Below are 20,268 nucleotides of genomic sequence, written 5' to 3' on the forward strand. Positions count from 1 at the left end.
TTCCCCAAATTGAAAACCTTCAGACACTGTCTTGTCTGCGATGAGGTTTTACTTGATTTCTGTGTTTATACTCACTCTATTTCCTGTCCATCGCTGATCATGCTGTTCCCCTTCAATGGCTTTTCTCTTCTCTTAGACAAAAGTCCAAAATTTTTAACAAGGACTGTGAGACTGCTCGGTTTGGCTCTTGACTGCTTCCCAGCCTCATCTCCTACTTCTTGTATCCTCAGCTTTTCTTGCTTTCCTTTGCCACACTGCCCTTTCCTGGCTCCTCCAGGGAGCCACTCTGCAGCCCAGGGTCCTTGCACTCATCCCTTCCTCTGCCCCAAACATGTCTCCCCCGGTTTTCACTGAGGCTTAGTTCAAAATTTTATTCTAGTCCTCTAGATTAGGTGAAGTTTTCTTATCATGTTCTTATAGTATTTAATTACGTATTATTTGATTACATAAAATAGAGTAATGCTTGTCATTACTTCTTACAGGAACCTCCAACTCTATTAATGTCCATCTTCCCTACTAAACAAAAGCTTCATTAGAGCAGAAACTGTTACCCCAGTCTGCACTGCAGTGCTGTGTAGTGGCTGTTCAGCAAATATTTGTTGAATGAATAAACTTGCCTGGCTTCTGCCTAATCTTGGCCTCTGTTTTCCACTCTCATCCAGTTACTACTACAAGGAGATATTTCCCCCCTCTTTTTTGTGAGTTAAAAACTGGTTGGTATAAAGGCTTAGTGATAAGGAAAAGGAAGCTGTAAATTTAGAAGTGACAATGATATCATCACCAGTGTTAGATACCTGATGTCACCTTATATAATCTCTGCCAATTGCCCATCTCTTCAATCTCTTCTAATCAAACCAGATTTAAAATTCCATTCCCTGGTATACATCTTAAGCATGTTAATGTTTTCTCATGCTTCATTTTAATTTTCAAATGAGTTATTGTTATTTTTCATAGTCCCTTCAAATCTGTATAAATTAGGCAGTATTTTTTAAAAAACCTATCATATACTTTTCTATGCTATGGATTTGTCCCAAGTGCCTATGAGAATATACATTTTAAAATTCCCAATTACTGAATATGGAATAAAATTTTAAAATATCTAATTTGGAAACTTGAGCTTTTGATCTTACATTTCTAATTATGGTATTAAAATGCATTAATCATTTGAGAGAAAAGGACATTTCAACACTTTCTTTAATGAATATTAAAGAAAATATATTGGACAAATTTGCTTATTTTTTTCATAGAGTATTACTATTCTAAGGCCTTTTTAAAAACATGAATGTTCAATTTGTTTTTTGTGATACTAGCTCTTAAAAAATTTTTTTATGGACATAAAATTTACTTAAAATTAACCATTAACCACTTTAAAGTGTACAATTCAGTGGCATTTAGTATATTTACAGTGTGTTCAACTATCACCTCTGTCTACTTACAGGACATTTGCATCACCCCAGAAGGAAACCCACACCCAGTAAACAGTCACTCCCTTTCCCCCTGCCCGTCCCCTGCCCCCAGGGGCCAGTAGTCTGCATTGTGCGTCTGTGGATTGCCTGTTCTAGATGTTTCATCACATGGTTCTTTTTCAATACTTTATGAACCATTGTGGAAGTTTACTTATTCTGAATAAAAAGAATCTTATTATTACGTGATTTTGACGTGATTGAACATGAGGGTTTGATTGACTACATTATTTTGGTATACAATAATTGTTAGGCTAAACTAGGAAATGCCTATTTTACTATGAATGCAAATTGTTTTCTTGCCTTATTAGGATAGAATAATAATATTTTTGGTCAAAATTTAACCATAATTTGCTAGTTTCCATGAAAGCATTTGTGCTTATTTTCAATATAAAGTTTCCTTTGGAATATCAAATATATTTAGACAAATACTCATGCATGAATTTGGGCATATTTTATAGACTTAAATTTTTGTGAATTTAACTTAGTAAGCAACCCAAAAACATTGTTTGATTTCGAGTCATATTATGTTGAGAAAGTATGAAATAAAAATTTGTCTAAATGTTTTCCCAAAATCTCTCACCTGTGTATCCAAACCTATTTTATCCATCTGCCTCTTCATCACTTTTATGTCAAATTAAAAACTTTGGTGTTTAAAAGTTAAAGCTTTATTTTCTCTGTTGCAGACCTTCTTCTATTCTTTATTGGTTTGTTGGTAAATTACTTCAAGTATGTATTGAACATCAGCTGCATGCTAGTATAGTACTAGGCACTGACCATACATTGACCAACATACCAGGTGTGGTCCCAACTTACAGCCAAATGGAATAGACAATAAATAAATAAAAAATATATAATTGCAGTCTTTATTAAGTGTGTCATAGTCTATTCAGGCTGCTGTAACAAAAAGATCATAAACTGAGTGGCTTTGAAACTACAGAAATTGTTTGCTCACGGTTCTGGAGAGGCTGGGGAGTCCAAGATCAAGGCACTGGCAGATCTGGTGTCTGGGGCGGGCCCACTTCGTGGTTCATAGACAGTGCCTTTTCGCTGTGTCCTCCTGTGGCGGAAAGGACAAGGGATCCCTCTTTTAAGGGCACTATTCCCATTCGTGAGGGCTCCACCCTCAGTACCCAATCACCTCCCAAAGGCCCCATCACATTGGGGATTAGTTTCAACATGAAAATTTTGGGGGACACACACATTCAGTCCTTAGTACAGTACAACAAGAGAAACAAACTGAGGCAGTAGTAAATATGGGAGGTTGCCAGGGAGGAGCCCCTTCTTAATAGTGGTCCAGGAAAACATCTCTAAAAAAGTGGCCTGGAAGCAGAGACACCACATCTCCCTAGTTGTCAAGCTCGGCAGTTTTCCCAAGATCTTCCCCCTTACCCTCACGTCCCATCCCTGTCAGTCTTGTCTTCCGAATCTCTCAGACCTTCATTCTCTCCTACAGCAATCGTTAGAATAGTATTCTAGTTGGTTCCCAGTTGTGCTACTCTGTCTTGGTTCATACTTTCCATGATATCATTTCTTGCCATTTCTTCACCTCACCCAATACTCTGAGGGCACGTCAAGGCCTCAGCTGTGACATGCTCTCCTTAGCTCCTGTACCTCTGTCCTGCTTATTTTCACCTCCTACTGCTTCCGTCCAACTAATGTCTGTTCCTTAGCTCCAGCGTCAGGTTCTCCGGCAAGCTGACTCTGATGCCCTTCTTTCCCTCCCAGCTATCACACTGTATGGTAATTGCTTTTCGTTTTTGTACATTTTGGATATGGCAAGTGTTCTTATTTTATGTTCAAGTTAGAGTGGTTGATACTTAGAGCATTAGTACTTGGGTCTTGATCCCTGTGAGAATTTGGTGAAAGTTCTGGACCCTTTCCTTGAACAACGTATATACATGCATGATTGTGCAACAGTGTCAGTCCTTCTGTTCACTCAGGTAAGAATCCCTGATTGAGGCTTGCTGTCCCCTCCCCTCCCCTCCTGTCTCCTCTCCCCCCCAGCCCACACATCCTTAGGCTTAAGCTGTCTGTCACTGCTGCTATTCTATCCATTTTTCTTCCTGTTTCGGTGCCTGCATTTCCCTCCTGCCTCTGCTTTTTTTACATAATTCCAGCTGTGGCATTTTTTAATGGGCTTAATTTTCACCTCTCTGCCCTTCCAATTCCTGTGCTCCCTAGCTGATATAACCAGTGCTCATCCACTTAATGCTATTCCTTAGTTCTCATATCATTGAAAAATTTTTCTCTCTACTTTTGATGGTGGAAGGAGAAAATTGAGAATGTTCTTATTTAACATCTTGTCCAGCTCCCTTGCTGCAATCTGTTGAAAGTCAGTCCTCAACATATTTATAAGAAAAACAAAAAAGGAAATAAAACCCTGTGTTTGCTTAAAATTGTGTTATTGGTGTTTTTATTAAGAGGCAGCAGAGTTCTTATGAAAAATATCAAACTTGCATATCTAAGGAGGTCTAAGCTATGTTTTATGAAAAAACTAGAGTAAACTTCATATGAGCTATTTCCTAAGTTTGTAGTATACCAGAAATGTAAATTGGCATAACAGTTTGTCAGCTTTGTCTGCAGATGTGAGTTTTTATCAGACCAGGCAAAACTTTTAGACATTACTGAGAAAATACTCAACATTATGTTTATCTCTTATACCAAAAAGATTTATATTTTCTGATTGAAATACACTGAGAAGACATAGCTGAGGAATCAGTCAGAAATAAATCCTGAATTAGGGATATTTTTTTCTTCATATGTGTCTGTGTGTATGTGTGTGTTTCAGTTGAATTAAAATTGACCATTGTCTCATGTACATACAATGCTTACTAATCTTGATGATTAATACAGGTGCCAACTCATTTTGATTAAATTTATTTTAATATAGAAAGCTAAAGCAGTGACAAAGTGCTTCCTTATTTCCACCTGGAAGAATTTTAAAATAACATTAACTTTAGTACAATGGCTTTTGCCTTCATAGGGTTTGATGATAAAGCATGTGTCACTATTTTTGACATCAGCTGGCTAATAAATCTAGTTTGCCTAGAGTCCAGCTCACCGTCAGATAATATGTTTAATGAAGCACATGCTGAATTCATTTATGCCACATTAAGGCCAGTTCTTTGCTTGTATAGTACCAGTTACTTTTGAGTAATTTATTAAATACACACAGTCAACTGCATTTGTTGTACCTAGTTATTTTTACATTCTGACAAATGTGTCAGTATATTGAATAACTTTCACATTACATAGTGGTAAAATAACAGCAAAGTAAACATTCCTTTTTTGTAATATTTATCATTATAGCACTGTATCACTTTCTTTGAACAGGAAGACATAAATCATTTTTCCAGTGCTGACTCGTTCATGTAAGGAAATCTAATTTGGTAGCAAAGTACCTGATGGCTGCTATGACTTAAGGAGAAGTGAAAGTGTTTAATTGTAAATTACTGAAAATAACTCTACAAAAGTTTTAAGAAAATTATATTCTTAAAGTATTCTAGAACTAAGCATGTTACATACTGACTAATCTTTTTTTTTCAAGCTAACTTTTAGAGTACCGCACCATTTTGGTTCACTCATATGTAAGAACTTGGACCTATATGAATAATACATAAACACTATTACTTTTTTCCATAGGGTCAAGAGAAATATGGATTATTAAATGTAACAAAAATTACTGAAAATGGGAAGAAGGTTCGGTAAGTACACAAATCATTAATGTTCTTACGTTATTCATCTGATTGAAATAAAAAGTATCAATATAATTATATTCTAGCAGGAACAATTAATTTCTAATCATTTATTTTCTGATATGATAATGTAAGATTGTCATGAAATTTATGAAATTTCCTTTGTCTCGACGTATTTCCTAAGTAATATTAAATTCAGAGGTAGTAAGGGAGAAGGTTCTGAGGAAGCCTTAGCTTCCTTTTAATGTTTTTTTTCAGTAATCAATAGATGAACATGGTAAAAAACAAAGTCACACTATTGAGTGAAAAGGCAGTCTTCCAGGCATCAGTTCCCCTCCCCAGACGCAACCAGTGTTAAGTCTCATGAGTTCCAGTGCTTTCTTCCAGAGATAGGAGATATATATGTATATATTTAGATATACAGGGTTTCATTTCTTAAACACAGTATTTTCACAGTTTGTCTTGGAGATGGTTCCATTTCATTGTACGTATAGCTGCCACATTGTTTTAAACTGCTGCATAGTTGTGTATTGTCTGGCTGTATCAGTTCACTTAACTGTTATTTATTTGCAAGTATTTACACCTGTGTATTAGTGGACATTTAGGATATTTACAATATTTGGTATCGTAACTGATACTAACTTAGCATCTTGCACAGTTCATTTTACAAATATGTAAATATGCCTGTGGAATAAATTTGACAAAAGTGGAATTGCTAGGCCTCATGCAAGGTCATTTTGATTGTGCTCCAGATTATACTCTAAGGTGTTGAGTCAGTTCCTGCCTCCGGCAGCAGTGCATTTCTCTACACCTTTTGCCAGTTTAGTATGTTGTCAAAATATTTGGTCTTTGCCAATAGAGATTAGAGAGAAAATGGTATTTTTATTTGCCTTCCTTTTTTAGTAGGGTACAGTATATAAGCCATTTATATTTCTTTATTGTTTATATCCTTTGTCTGTTTTTCTGTTAGATTGTTGGATTTTTTTTGGCTAATGTGTAACCTCCTGATGAATTGGGGAATTAATTAACTCTCTGTAAGACAAGTTGCATTAACCCCAAGTTTTAAAAACTCCTGAAATGCTATGATTTCAAAGTCAAAATGAGATCCATCTGTTGTTTAAGAGGTTTAAATTTACATGTAGTTGAGTTTTTTAGGTTTGCTTTAATTGAACAGATTTGGGTATTTGGAAGTTTTTCTTTTATGTGCTTTGAAGTAGCTTTACAAATACTGCAATTATGTGTTCCTTAAACTGTTGGTAGAATTCACTTGTGAATTGGGTCTTTATTTTGCTCTTTCTCCATCTTGGGCATATGTAGTGCAGATAGCTCTAAATAAAAACACCTTCTCTGTTTTTATTGTTGTTTTTCCTGTCTTTTAGATTATCTACTTCTTTTGGAAAACTTTTTATAATTTATGTTTTCCTAAGGAAATCATCCATTTGATCATCTTCAAATTTATTTATATCGAGTTGAGCAAAATAGTCTTTTAATTTCTTGTATATTAGTGGTTCTTACAGTTTTTGGTCTGATGACCCCTTTAAACTCTTAGAAATTATTGAGTATTTGAAAGAGCTTTTGTCCATGTAGGTTATAGATACTTACTGTGAGAAATTAAAACCTGAGAAATTTTAAGAATATTTATTCTTTTAAAAATAACCTATTACAAATTAACATGAATGATATTTTTATGAAGAAAAAGCCCTGTATTTTCTAAGACAAAAAAATTTCCACAAGAAGAGAGGTCTTGTTTTATATTTTTACAAATCTTTAGTATTTGGTTTAATGGAAGACAATCAAATTCTCATCTCTGCTTGTGGTCACTCTGTTTTGACATAATATTTTAGCTGAATTATATGAAAAAAGAAATCCTCTCTTACACAGCTAAAATTGGAAAAGGGAGGAATGTTTTAATAGCCTTTTCAGATAATTGTGCATATTTTTCTGCTACTCCAGAACTCTACAAATGGCAGTTCGTTAAAGGTTGGTTGCAGTGAAGACCCTAAAAAACCGTCAATGATTGTTCATACTCAGCTACATTAAAAGCCGTTGGCCTGTGTTGCACTTGAATGAATCTTTACTTGTGCTTAATTTCATGGTGTCTTGTAGGTCAGTTGGAAAAGACTGGCTCACTAGCTTTGCTCATTTTTCAAATGTTTGTGTATTTTATTTTATAACATCAAAAAATCACAAATCAACAGTATTAGAAAAGTCATGAAGTACTGGGAAATTGTCACACTCACAGTAATAGCAGATGCAGGGTTTTCTAAAATCCTACTTTCTTTTTGAAAGCTTTAATTTTTTTTATTGTGATAAAGAACACATAACATTGTTTGCCATCTGAACCATTTTTAAATGTACAGCTCAGTAGTGTTAAGTGTATTCACATTGTGCAACAGATCTCTGGAACTTTTTTGTTTTGTAGCACTGAAACTCTATGCCCACTAAACACATTCCCCCTTCCTCTAGTCCCCAGTTCTTGGTAACCACCTTTCTACTTTCTGTTTCTATGATTTTTCACTACTTTAGATACTTTGTATGAGTGAAATGATACAGTATTTGTATGATTTTGTGACTGGTTTATTTTGTTTAGCATAATGTCCTTGAGATGCATTCATGTTATTGCAAACTCTAATTTTTTATTGTCAACAAATACTATCATTTGTTTTCTTGAGGTAACAGGCTCACTTCTTTTATTTTTGAGATAGTGTCTGCCTGCCAAATACTCATGTCTGAATAACCATAGTGTGTCCCTCAGTTGTTTTTTTCAGGAAGAAAATTGAGTTCTATGAGGAAAAAAATGTGACTAATTCACCTTGCAGCTAAGTCACACAAGTACTTCAGTCCTTGAGGCAATGATCATTATTTCAGTATTTAAATATTCAATATTTATTCTCAGATACACATTTACTAGTTCTACAGTTTTTCTGATTTTGAAAATAAAGCTTAAAAAGTTTATTGAAGTGGACGTAGACTCATCTATTGAAAGAAAAAGGTGCTCAGACTGAAGCATAAAGTAAAAACCAACTAAATATTATATGCAAAAGAAACACCTAAAAGTGATTCAGAAAACTTTTTAAAAAAGTAATAAGGCGAGTCAAAGGTATAAAAAGCAAAACAGGAATAGAAATCTTAATAGTAGACAAAGTTCAGTAGGGTGAAAGCATTAAACATCTCAAAGATTGGGTACTTTAAAAAGGTAAGGTGTTGTGGATATGTTCACAATGAAGCTCTAATCATTAGGAATAGCCATTCACCAAATAAAGTAGCATTAACAACATAAACAAAAGTTATGAGAAATAAATGGAAAAATAAAAATGTAGTGGTAGTTAACTACCTTTATTTCACTTCTCTTACTCCATGAAGTTCAAGTAGATACGAAAAGTAATAAAAATAATAAGGCAGGCCTAATTGATAGGTATTAAATTCTACATTCTTAAAAGAGAAAATAAATCTCCTTTTGAGTGCTTGTGGAGTTTTCACAGAATAGGCCATATGTTTGGTTAGAAGGAGAGCCTTGATTAATTCCTGCAGTAGAGAGATTTGACATTTATTTTAGCCTCCTGACAACTGAGTCCTCTTATAAGACAATTTTAATTTATTTTCCTTTTTGCAAACTCTGATCCTATACCTGTTGTTTGAAAAGTAGTTTGCTAGGCCTGAGGTAGATACAAAAGTAACTGAAATCTGTTTCTGTCTTCAAATAATTTATAGCTACAATGAGAGAGAAACATTTAGGCAAAAATCTCAAGTATAAAATTAAAGGTAATGAATTGGTGGCCACTTAGATTGATTCCACATCTTCGCGATATGTGAATTGTGTAGCAGTAAACATTCGAGAGCAAGTGTCTTTTCAATAAAATGGCTTTTTTTCCTTTGGGTAAATACCCAATAGTGGGATTGTTGGATCAAATGATAGGTCTACTTTTAGTTCTTTAAGGTGTCTTCATACTACTTTTCATAGAGGTTGTACTGGTTTGCAGTCCCACCAACAGTGTAATAAGTGTTCCTTTCTCTCCTCATCCATGCTAGCAATCAACCCAAGTGCCCATCAACTCATGCATGAGTGGATTAATAAAATGTGATATATGTCATGGAGTACTACTCAGCCATAAAAAAGTGAACTCTAAAACCTTTTGTAACAACCTGGATGGAACTGGAGACCATTTTCCTAAGTGAAGCATTGCAAGAATGGAAAAAACAAACACCACATGTACTCACTATTAAATGGGAACTAATGGATCAATTCTCATGTGCACATGTGGAAGTAAAACTCAACAGAGATCAAGCAGGTGGGAGCGGGGAGGAGGGGATGGGTAAAATCACACTAACAGGTACAATACACACGATTTGGTGATGGACACACTTACAACTTTCACTTCAACTGTACAAAAGCAATTCATGTAGCCAAAACACTTGTACCCTCATAATATTTTGAAATAAAATCAATACAAAAGTAAAGATAAGGGAGAAGTTGAGTGGAATCTGGCCAAGGTATATATAACATTAATCAGCTTTAAAGTTTCTAATAGGAACATTGATAATGGCATATTTGAGGTGCTATGTATCTAGAGATAGGACAGTAGATAAGTGGACAATTTCTTTAAAAGCTTCATATCACACCAAACTCTTAACATTGGTTACCTCTGGAGTGTGGATTGAAGGAAAAGAAATGGGAGTCCTTTTCCTTTCACTGTGTATGTGTTGCTTTTGTAATTTATTAAGTTCTTTTTAAAGCCTCATCTTAGTAACCTCAGTGGTCAGTCAGAATGTAATTTCTTGTATACTTATAATGTACCTAGTTCTATTGCCTGTCTAGTGCAGCCCTGTTAGGGGAAGGGAGATAACCAAGAAATATAAAAGAGTCTGTATCTATAAAGAATTATGTGAGTGAGGTAAGCATGTTTGTCTAATTTTTAATTGTGATGAGAACTCTTGCCACATACAGTGTTTCATTTGTATGACTTTAAAATACGTTAGTGTCCTTGATCACTGTGCTGGAGTAGTTCCATGTGAACATTATTAGATATATCATTCATAATCCTGATAACATGTCTCTGATTAACTCCATTTGTTTTGAGGGCCTTCATGATCAGTTTGGAAGCATAAAATATAAATTCCATTAGTATCATTTCCGCCAATAAAAACAATCAGAATGTCAATAATGACTGTAAATTGTAGATAACATTGATAGCAGCTAATTTTTAAAATGAAGAACTGGATAATAGAGCTTTAACCAGACATCTTTATAATTACAGAAAGAACTGGTTATCTTCTTGGGCAGTGTTGCAGGGTTCATCTTTACTTTTTACCAAAACTCAAGGAAGTAGCACAAGTTGGGTAAGTATTTCTTCTCTTTGGAGGATTTATACATTTAAATTATGTGGATGGCATTGTTCTTGAATTTCGGGAAGTAATTTTCAAGGTGCTTCTAGTTACAGCTATAGTGTGCAAATAAAAATAAATAAAATTTTCTTAAAGATACATTTGACTCATAAAAGAAAAAGGGGATTAATTAAAACAGTCTAGTTATTTGTATTATTAAAATCAACAGATTCTGTTTTATCCACTGAACTGAAAGGTGGGCTTATTACTTGGGCATTATAGAACAAATACATTTCTTGATTGATTTTCAGGATGTTAAAGCTTTTCTGTGTTTGTGACTCTGCTATTTCAGATATTTAGTTAGAAAATAAGCAGTAATGTGGCAAGCCCCACCTTGAATTGTGATCTGATCCTTAGATACTAGTCAGTGTGACTCATGTGTCGATGTCTATGTATTATGTCAGCCAGTTCTTAGAAGAAAAAGAAATGTCATCATTGCTTGTGGGATTGTGAAGGTTTTTGAATAGTTTAGTGCTTACTGTCATTGCTCCCTCAGTTTGTAATACGAATACTAAAATTATAATTTGTGACGTGCAATAGCTAACATTTTTGAATGTTTCGTATGTATTAGGTACTGTTCCAAGGGCAGAGAATTATGTGCGTATTATCCTCGTAGCTCTGGGATAGCTCTGCTCTTCTCCCTGCCCATCACAGATGAGAGAATGAGGTATAAAACCATTAAGTGACTGCTCAGGGTCTTGCACTACTTAAGTGGTAGATCTGAGTTTAGAACTTTGGCATTTTGGCTCCAGAGTCCATACTCTGGATATTTATAAAAATTTTTGGTAGGTGAGTTTGAAGTGTTAATGCTCGAATAAAATTTAAAGTGGAATTAATTGTTCTAAATGTATTTGGTCTACTTCATTTTCTACCTTAACTAGTATTTTCTTACAATTACTGAGTTTCTTTAAAATTAACACAAAACCTGTGGATCTTATGTTTGATGAAACAGAAATCCATTTATAAAATTTAAGCAAATTTTAGTCATCTACGTTTATAATGCAGCCATGTGACATTGCTCTGAACCAGGAGTGCAGAACATGTTAGTCCTCAGCTGCTCTGATATGGCAACCTAAAAGTCCCCATGCATTGAGAATGAAGGTGAACATTCTAGAACATTTCTACTGTTTTGCTTTACTAATCCTTTAATTTGCCCCCTCTTCAGCCAGTGCAGTGGAAATAACCTGTGATATGCTTTCATATTAAAAGGTTGAAATTTTGGTTTACTTATCTTAAAGTAGATTGAAGATTATGTCTTTCTCCTTTTCCCCCTGAGGTAAAGCATGTGGTGCTTTTTGTTTCTGTTCATGCATTTCTAGAGGACTATGTCATTACTTCTTCCTTCCTACTTATGGCTCAACTTTTATTTGAAATTGAGTGAAGAAAATGAAAGAAAAGGGATGGAGAAGCAATTAGAGATTAATAAGTAATAAAAAAAGTATCTGAAGAAAGCTGAGTAATGGTCACTTATGTGATAATTACTGGTACTTACAGACTGAAGGTTGTGGGATGTACAGATACAGCAAGTAGACAGAACAGTGGGGTGAGTGCGGCGCTGTGTAGACAGGCAAGTGTGTATGCGCCTTAAAGAAAATGAGAACTGCCTTTTACATTAAAGATGGTGAACGAATACCCCCAGTACGTAATCATCAGTATAGGATGGTTGCATTTTATTTATAGTTTTCTCTCTAGAAGATCTTACATAATTTGGAACTCATGATTAAAACTAATAACTGACAAAGGATGTGTGTTATTTCTATCAGCTACAATTGTATTACTGTGTTCCCATCTGGCAACAGAGGAAACATAGTTTAAAATTCACTGAGTGAGCCAATTGTGAAATTGTTGAGTTGTTAATGAATTTTTTATTTTAGGGATTCACTATTTGAGTTTTTGCCTTTAAATGACATTTTATTAATATTGTTATATTATTAATAATATAATTATCTAAGGTAGGCATACTTAGTAAAACACAGCCACACTGTGTTTTATAGTCTCAGTAAAAACTAAACAGGCTGGGCATGGTGGCTCATGTCTGTAATCCCAGCACTTTGGGAGGCTGAGGCGGGAGGGTCGCCTGAAGCCAGGAGTTCAAGAACAGCCTAGGCAATGTAGTGAGACCTCGTCTCCAAAAACAAAGTGAAAAAAATTGGCTGGCTGTGATGGCACACCCCTGTAGTCCCAGCTACTTGGCAGGCTAAGGCAGGCGGATTGCATGCTCCCAGGAGTTTGAGGCTGCAGTGAGCTATGATCACGCCACTGCACTCCAACTTGGGTGACAGAGCAAGACTTTGTCTCAAAAAAAAAAAAAAAGAAAAGAAAAGAAAAAGATTAAACAGATTTAAGGTATGGTAAAATGCTTGGTTATACAATTTTAAAGCCTCAGACTGCCTTGCTTTTTCCCTTCCTACATTTTAAGGGAGTGAAAACTAATTTAAGTGTCCTAAGTAAAAGCAAGTAAGATTATTTAAATAAAAAGTGAGTATAATGTATTTTGGCATAGACATTATTCATAAATATCAAAATTTGGTGAAATACATAAGATCTTTGTTAACTCTGGAATTAGGTTTGTTCAAAAGGATTTGGAAGAATTCTAGCTTTGTTTCTCTGCTCAGTCACCAACTAGATCTATTGTAGGTAAAATGTATTCTGTTTATACTGCAGAATTATATCTTAACTGAGCATGAGATTCTAAGGCTAAAATACAAGCCAAATAACTGAAAATCACTTATAATGAAAACTGCTCTTGAGTTTTAGGAAGATATTTTAGGAAGATACTATATTGAAGCTGATCTCTAACAGAGCCAATTTTTTCCTTTGGTGTTGGAAAGGATAGCTTTTCCTTCAGTTGAATTTGGATGATTTATGTTAGGGGCCACATTATAGGAGAAGTACATATAGTTCTTTAAAAATTACATTCACACTTAGTGCAAAAACCTAAGAGATCTACTTAAGAAATAGTAGGTTCAAATCTTACAGTCATTCCAGGGCATATACTCATTTGACGGAAAGTTGAGGAAAATCACATATCACCCACAGTATTTGAAGTTCTATATTTTTTTAATTATTCATGCTTGTATTTATTTATTTTTTTTTGCAGAGAATGGATATTTCATTTTGAAATGCACACATGCTGCATGCAATTCTACTTTATAAGATAAATTTTACATAAATGCTATATCATCAAAAGTCTAGGAGCCTTCCCTTCTCCTTTAGGATAGATACCTTCTAATTGTTTTCTAGAAAATACTAGTTATCCTCTGGATTGTTTTATCAGTAACATAAACTTACAGTTGTTTTCTCACACCTCATTTCACCTCAGAAATGTATGTATGTATGTTTGTTCAACAGACATAAAAGCCTGCTATGTTCTGAGCATTGTGTTAAGCTTGGAGGGTTAGAAATAAATGTCATGGTCCCTGTCTTTAAGGCTTACGTTGTGGTGGGGAAAACTGACAAGTGGACAGTTACAACATGACATGACAGGTTGTGCTCACTCTCAGTTATCATTCATCATATTCGTTGAGTATTTTAAAAATCACCCCACAAGTATTGGTAGTTATTCAAACATTCATTTCTGCATGCTTTCAAATTTGAAAAAGTAGTCACTTTGGGAGGCCAGATAATTATTTGTTGTGGGGGCTATCCTATGCATAGTAGGGTTTTTAGCAGGTGGCTGACACCCCACCTCTAGTTGTGACAACTGAAAATGTCTCCAGACACTGCCAAATGTCCCCTGGAGGACAAAATTGCCTCTGTCCTAGAGGAGGAGCCACTGTCCTAGAGGTTGGAGAAGGCAACCTAGATGGTAAGTCTACTCCCAAGTGATAACTTGGAAAGTGATACCAGATGACATTGCCCAGGAGGAAGCCCAGGGATTTCTGAGCAGGATGGCTGAGAGCCAGATGTGACTCCTCTCAATTCTAAGTCTTAGGAATATAGGCTAAGACTAGTCTGTTTAAGATAAATTTTATAAAGTATTCATCTTAAAAATAAAACATGAATTTATGTAATAACAGAGTCAAAAAGAATTCTGCATTAAATTCTAGGGCCTTTGCAAAAATATTTGTAAGTTTAGCCTTGTTTGTGTTGTGTGTCTGCATGTAGAATTGCATTTTTGTCCTGTCTGGTTCCGTTATACTTTTCTTGTATGTGTCATTTTGCCATTATGCACTGTTATGACATCATCATTTTCTTCCCTTTTCCATCAAGTCCTTCTGCCAGCAGGGCTCAGTCTCTGGTTTCTTGCTTTCGCTGCTTTCTTCTTGGAAAAACTCTATCCGTCATCGGCCTGCTGTTGCACATGTAAAGTCTGATCCTGTTTCAGCTGTCACTGTATGTGTTCTTGTTGCATGTCCCTTGCCACAATAATTGTTTTCTTTGCCATGAATACATTGGTGGGGAGGTGATTACAGTAAAGTGGGGCTAGATTTTGGAAAAGAATAAAGAACAAAATTTTGCCACCTATATTGATTGCTTTTTTTTTGTTTTAGCATTCCATGTCATATCATTGTATTTATATTTAGTTGCTATATCGTATTTGGTTGGTTATTTGTATCTCTGCTTACAGGTAACCATATATACAACATACAGTGATAACAAATCAAATAATTGATTTTTGTCATTTTGTTAAATGTACGTTCAGGTTTTATAACTTTTGAGCTATACCATTTCTGCTCAGGAAGTTATCTGCACCCATCATGTAGCTTTATGGTTAATTTGCCTTTTGAACAACAAAAGGTACTTAAAAAAGCAAAGACTTTGTAGAATACAGTTAAAATTTTTATTGTCATTTTTATTATTCTACTAATAAATTCCATATAAATCCCAAATTTTGCTTTGATTTCACTAATAAATTCCATATAACTCCTAAGTTTTGTTTGCTTTTGTTATAATAAGTACATTATTTAAATTCACACTGCTAGCTTAAAAGATGACCTAAAAGGGAACAGGTTAAGGCAAACTCTTTCTTAAATGTGAAGCTGCTGAGTAGAGTTTCTGATACTACAAATAGTGAGTAAGTCGTCACAAGCTTGGTCAGTGAGATCCGTTTCTAATGACAAGAATAATTTGACTTGAAAATATTTTAGCAAACAAAATTTCCTATATCAAATATAGGAAATATTTATAACAAATCTTCATGATCTTTAGATTACAATTTAGCAGCCCTTAGATTTAAAACCTCCAAATTTTTCAATATCGTAGGAATAGTATTTTATATCCTTAGTTAACAGACTAAACAAATTCAAGTTAACGATGGCAAAATACAGAGGAAGTATGTATTGAACATAAGTTTTCTACTATTTGCTAATCTTTTCCTTATCTAGTTAACAAAATATAGCAGCTAGCTGTTTTCTTCTCAGTCCCGCCGTCAGTTGTCTTCCTGTCCTTTCCATAGTTCCTCTTTAGGTGGCTGGGGCTTTGTGGCATCTGGCTCTAGGTATAATTTCTAACAAAGGCTGAATAAAAGAATGTGGCCGGGCGCGGTGGCTCACGCTTGTAATCCTAGCACTCTGGGAGGCCGAGGTGGGTGGATCGCTCGAGGTCAGGAGTTTGAGACCAGCAAGAGCGAGAGTCCGTCTCTACTAAAAATAGAAAGAAATTATCTGGCCAACTAAAGTATATATAGAAAAAAAATTAGCCGGGCATAGTGACGCATGCCTGTAGTCCCAGCTACTCGGGAGGCTGAGGCAGGAGGATCGCTTAAGCCCAGGAGTTTGAGGTTACTGTGAGCAAGGCTGACGCCACGGCACTCACTCTAGCCCGGGCAACGAAGCGAGACTCTGTCTCAAAAAAAAAAAAAAAAAGAATGTGGGGCTTAGAGTTTTCTGTTTTCATAAGTCATTGTTAGTTGTTGACAACATAACTAGTCAATGAGGAAATAACTTCTGAAAGCACAAAATCACATTCGGAGAGTTTATTAATTAGATGGAAAGTGAACTTGGTATCTACCTGATGTTTTATATACATATATAAGAGTATTGCCTTGCTTTTTTGAACATGTCATTTTACATACTCATATGCAGTCTAGGATAAATTCTAAGAAATTGAACTGATAAGCCAATGTATACATATGTTTGTAAATTTACAAATATAGTATTACCAATTTTCCCTTTCTAGGAGTCATTCCAGTTTTATATCCCACTTGCATGAGGGCCTATTAGTCTGTAGCCTCACCAACATGATTTTGAATTTTTTTTTTGCCCCCACTCTGATGGGTAAAAAAGTTTTTATATATATTATGATGGAAGTTGAGCCATTTTATTTCCTTTTCTATGAACTGTCTATTCATATCTTCTAGACATTTTTCAATTTTAAAGTAGAAATTGTTGTTTTACAGTAGAGAAACACGAGTTTAAGATAATCTCCTATTTGATTTATTGTTGATAATATAAGATTGGTCTTAATTCTCTGTGAACGCATACATGTACATGAATATCTATCATGTAAAGGTGTTTCCCTTTTTCCAAAATGAAGTTTGGGAGTAATCAATCCAAACCGGAGTTCACGGTGGACCTCAAGGGGGCGACGATTGAGATGGCTTCGAAGGAGAAATCCAGCAAAAAGAATGTACTTGAGGTAATAATTTTTTCCTAATATAGTTCACATATTTAACTGCAGTAATTGTATGTTTTGAGTTATTTTGGGCAATAGTATTTCATTGTGACTAGTTAAGACAAGTTGGTGATGAAGTCAGATTATATCATAAGAAGCAAAAGCTGCTGTGTAAAACCAGCTGTGTTTGCACCAGTCATTGGGATTCAGACTGTGTTACAAGCCTTCGCTCCACAAATCTTGCCTTTTCCTAGCAGCAATAAAAGGGACATGGTTCCTTGTGCTTACCAAATCTAATATTAAAATATCGATCCAGGGAGCATGGATAATGAGGGAGGCTATGCATGTATGAGGCAGGGATTATATGCATATCTCTGTACCTCAGTTTTGCTGGAGCCTAAAACTGGTCTCAAAAAATTAAATCTTTTTAAAAAACTTAAAACTTTTTCATTTTGTCCTTTAAACCCCTCCACAGTAACATATGATCCTGTATCAGCTATTTATTGCTGTATAACAGACTACCTCAAAACTTAGTGCCTTAACAAAAAGAGCCATTTTGTTTGCTCAGTTTGGCCTGGACTGAGCTGGGTGCTGCTTCTGATCTCGCTTCACGAGGCCTCAGTGGCCCAGTGGCTCGATTAGAGCTGAGCGGTCTAAGAGGACCTGGTCCACGTGTCTGGTGTTGGTGCCAGTTGTTGGCTTGGCCTCCTTTTCCACACGCTCTCTCAATCTCAGGAGGCTGCCCCAGGCTCTGCATAGCAGTGTCAGAACTCCAAGAGGGTGAAAGTGGAAGCTGCAGGGCTTCTCGGGGCCTGGCCCTGGGAGTCACTCACTGCTTTCGGTGTATTCTGTCGGTTAAAACAGTTCACAGGCTCGCCAGGTATTCAGGGTTGTGGGGAAAGAGTCCACCTGTTGATGGAGGAGCAACAAAGTCCCATTGCAGAAGGGTGTGTGCACAGAGATCTGAGGAATTTTTGGTGTGTGTAAACAGTCTTCCAGATGCCAACCTCCCGTTGCAGCCTCACGTCTAAGGTCTCTCCTGCCTTGTTGTCTAGGCACACTGGCTTAATTGCTGTTTTCCAGGCAGAGCCCAGGTTTTTCTGCTTGTCTGAATTTTACTCTGTATCCTTCTGCCTCAAGTACTGACCTGTGCCTGTCTCTGCTTGCCAAATGTTACTCTTCCAAGATGCATGGCAAACATCAGATCACCGTAACAATGATGCTGCTTCTTTATTTATACTTTGGAAACAGTATTTATTTCAGTGTACCTGGGTTATCACCATTTGTAAGTGATTCTCCCCACCAGAGGATTACAGTGTTTGTTGTTTTTCCCCTTAATAAGAACCTCTAACAGAGGAGAGTATCTCATGTACAGTGAACGTCCAGTATTGGTTGACTGGCTTGACCAACTCCAGAAAGATCATGAAAGGAAGTCACCGTTTCCTGAATTAGCCTGGCAGTTTCAATAGGTGTTCAGAATAAAAAGGGTTCCATGGTCAAATAAATCTGGGGAGCAGTATGTATTTTATTCCTATCTTAGGAAATCGCAGTGTACCCTAGAATATCAAAAAAGCCTGAGAAGTCTTGAAGGAGAGAGTCTTGTTACATTTTCTTCAATCCAGTATTTTCCAAATTAATGTCATATTACTTTTTTTAAATTTATTTTTTGAGGAATACCTTTTTAAAACTTTGTTTGGGGAACTATGTTTGAGGCATATGTCTCTCAGAGTGTTGTTTGGGAAACATTGCCATATGTTCCTCTCGGGAAACAAATCAATTATCCGAAAATGGGAGAAATGCTTTCCACAACTGCCTCAAAATTCTTCCCAAACCAAGTGTAAGAAACTTTGAACCAAAGATATTGTACCTTAATTAGTTATTCCCTTCATATAGAATAATGCATAGTATTCTTCAGTTCATGATTTGACGCTTAATTTAGTAATACTTCTACCTGAAAGGGTTCTGACATTTGTCTGTGTCTCTCTTTGTACTAATCCATTATATTTACCTACCAAGTAGGAAATATTGACAGTCTAACCCTTTATGTACTCTTTTTTCTATATTTATTTTTTAACCAGAGAGACAGAAACAAATTTCTTGGATATGTAAAAATATAGATTTTATTTCTTTACAAATGCATTGTTTCAATTCTAATTTCAAATGTGCAGCTTTGATACTTGAACTGATTTTTAGAATGGTAAACTATACTAGTTTCAGCAAGTTACATGGCATTTGTATGATGGAATTTGGGATCTTAAATTATTAGATTTTTATTGAGAATTTGTTATGAGAAACAACTTCATGTTTTATAAAATAACTAGTATTATTTTATGCTAAAATAAAGGTTTTCCATAGCTGTCTAGTACTTTAGCCTTTCATCTCTTATCAATATGTGGCACCTACTCTACTGGTGGTTTTATAAACTCTGAATTAAATGTATTTATTTATTTTGTTGCAAGCTCAAACTGTACTTTTTCTTCCCTCTTTTCTCTGAAGCTGAAAACTCGTCAAGGAACAGAACTGCTAATTCAGTCCGACAATGACACTGTTATTAACGATTGGTTTAAAGTTCTTAGTAGTACTATCAGTAATCAGGTATGTATTTGACTTAGGTAAAATTTTTACATCAGAGCTGTTTTGTTTGTTTGGTTTTGGTTTTCTAATTGCTTTTTGCACATCCAGATTCCAATTTATATGTGAAAAGACACTTTATATATTTTTTAACAGAGATGGGAAAGATGGTGGTCAATTTAGAAATTCCCAGGGTCTGGCGAATGGTTTTTATATTCTCAGTTATATAACATTGGCTGCCAGTGGATTGAAATAATGTTCACATCAGGCATGAGGCAGAAAGAAAGACTTCAAAATGAAGGGGCAGCAGTGCCTAGTACATAGCATTTATTCAGTGACTGAATGCACTGGAAATAGTACTGTTTGGCAGAAGAGGCCCTGTGCAAAATTGTGGAGTGAGTGAAGCCGTAGTCCCTTCATTAGCACTTTTCTAGTGGCACTTCTCTTGTTTTTCTTCACCCCTCCACTTCCACCCTAACCGCTGTCCCAAAGGTATTCAGTACCAGTGTTTCTGGTAAACTTCTTATTTATATAACAACCACTAAAAAGGATCTCAAGTTTATATTCTGCAGCTGTGTTAGAAAGAACAACAGTGAGCA

General features: G+C 35.5%; 1 protein-coding gene across 9 annotated transcripts in view; it reads left to right on the forward strand.

The window, feature by feature from the left end:
• The window catches only part of ARHGAP12 (Rho GTPase activating protein 12), a 117,790-nt gene that overhangs the window by 83,110 nt on the left and 14,412 nt on the right, over positions 1 to 20,268 (forward strand). For all 9 annotated transcript variants that reach the window (XM_045554177.1, XM_045554122.1, XM_045554142.1 and 6 more), the window contains 4 exons: positions 5,109 to 5,170; positions 10,417 to 10,498; positions 17,021 to 17,122; positions 19,595 to 19,693. In XM_045554177.1, coding sequence (XP_045410133.1) covers positions 5,109 to 5,170; positions 10,417 to 10,498; positions 17,021 to 17,122; positions 19,595 to 19,693 — 345 coding nt within the window. The remainder of the gene's footprint in view (positions 1 to 5,108; positions 5,171 to 10,416; positions 10,499 to 17,020; positions 17,123 to 19,594; positions 19,694 to 20,268) is intronic.

Source organism: Lemur catta, chromosome 1 (assembly GCF_020740605.2).
Source record: "Lemur catta isolate mLemCat1 chromosome 1, mLemCat1.pri, whole genome shotgun sequence".
Classification (NCBI taxonomy): Eukaryota; Metazoa; Chordata; class Mammalia; order Primates; family Lemuridae; genus Lemur; species Lemur catta.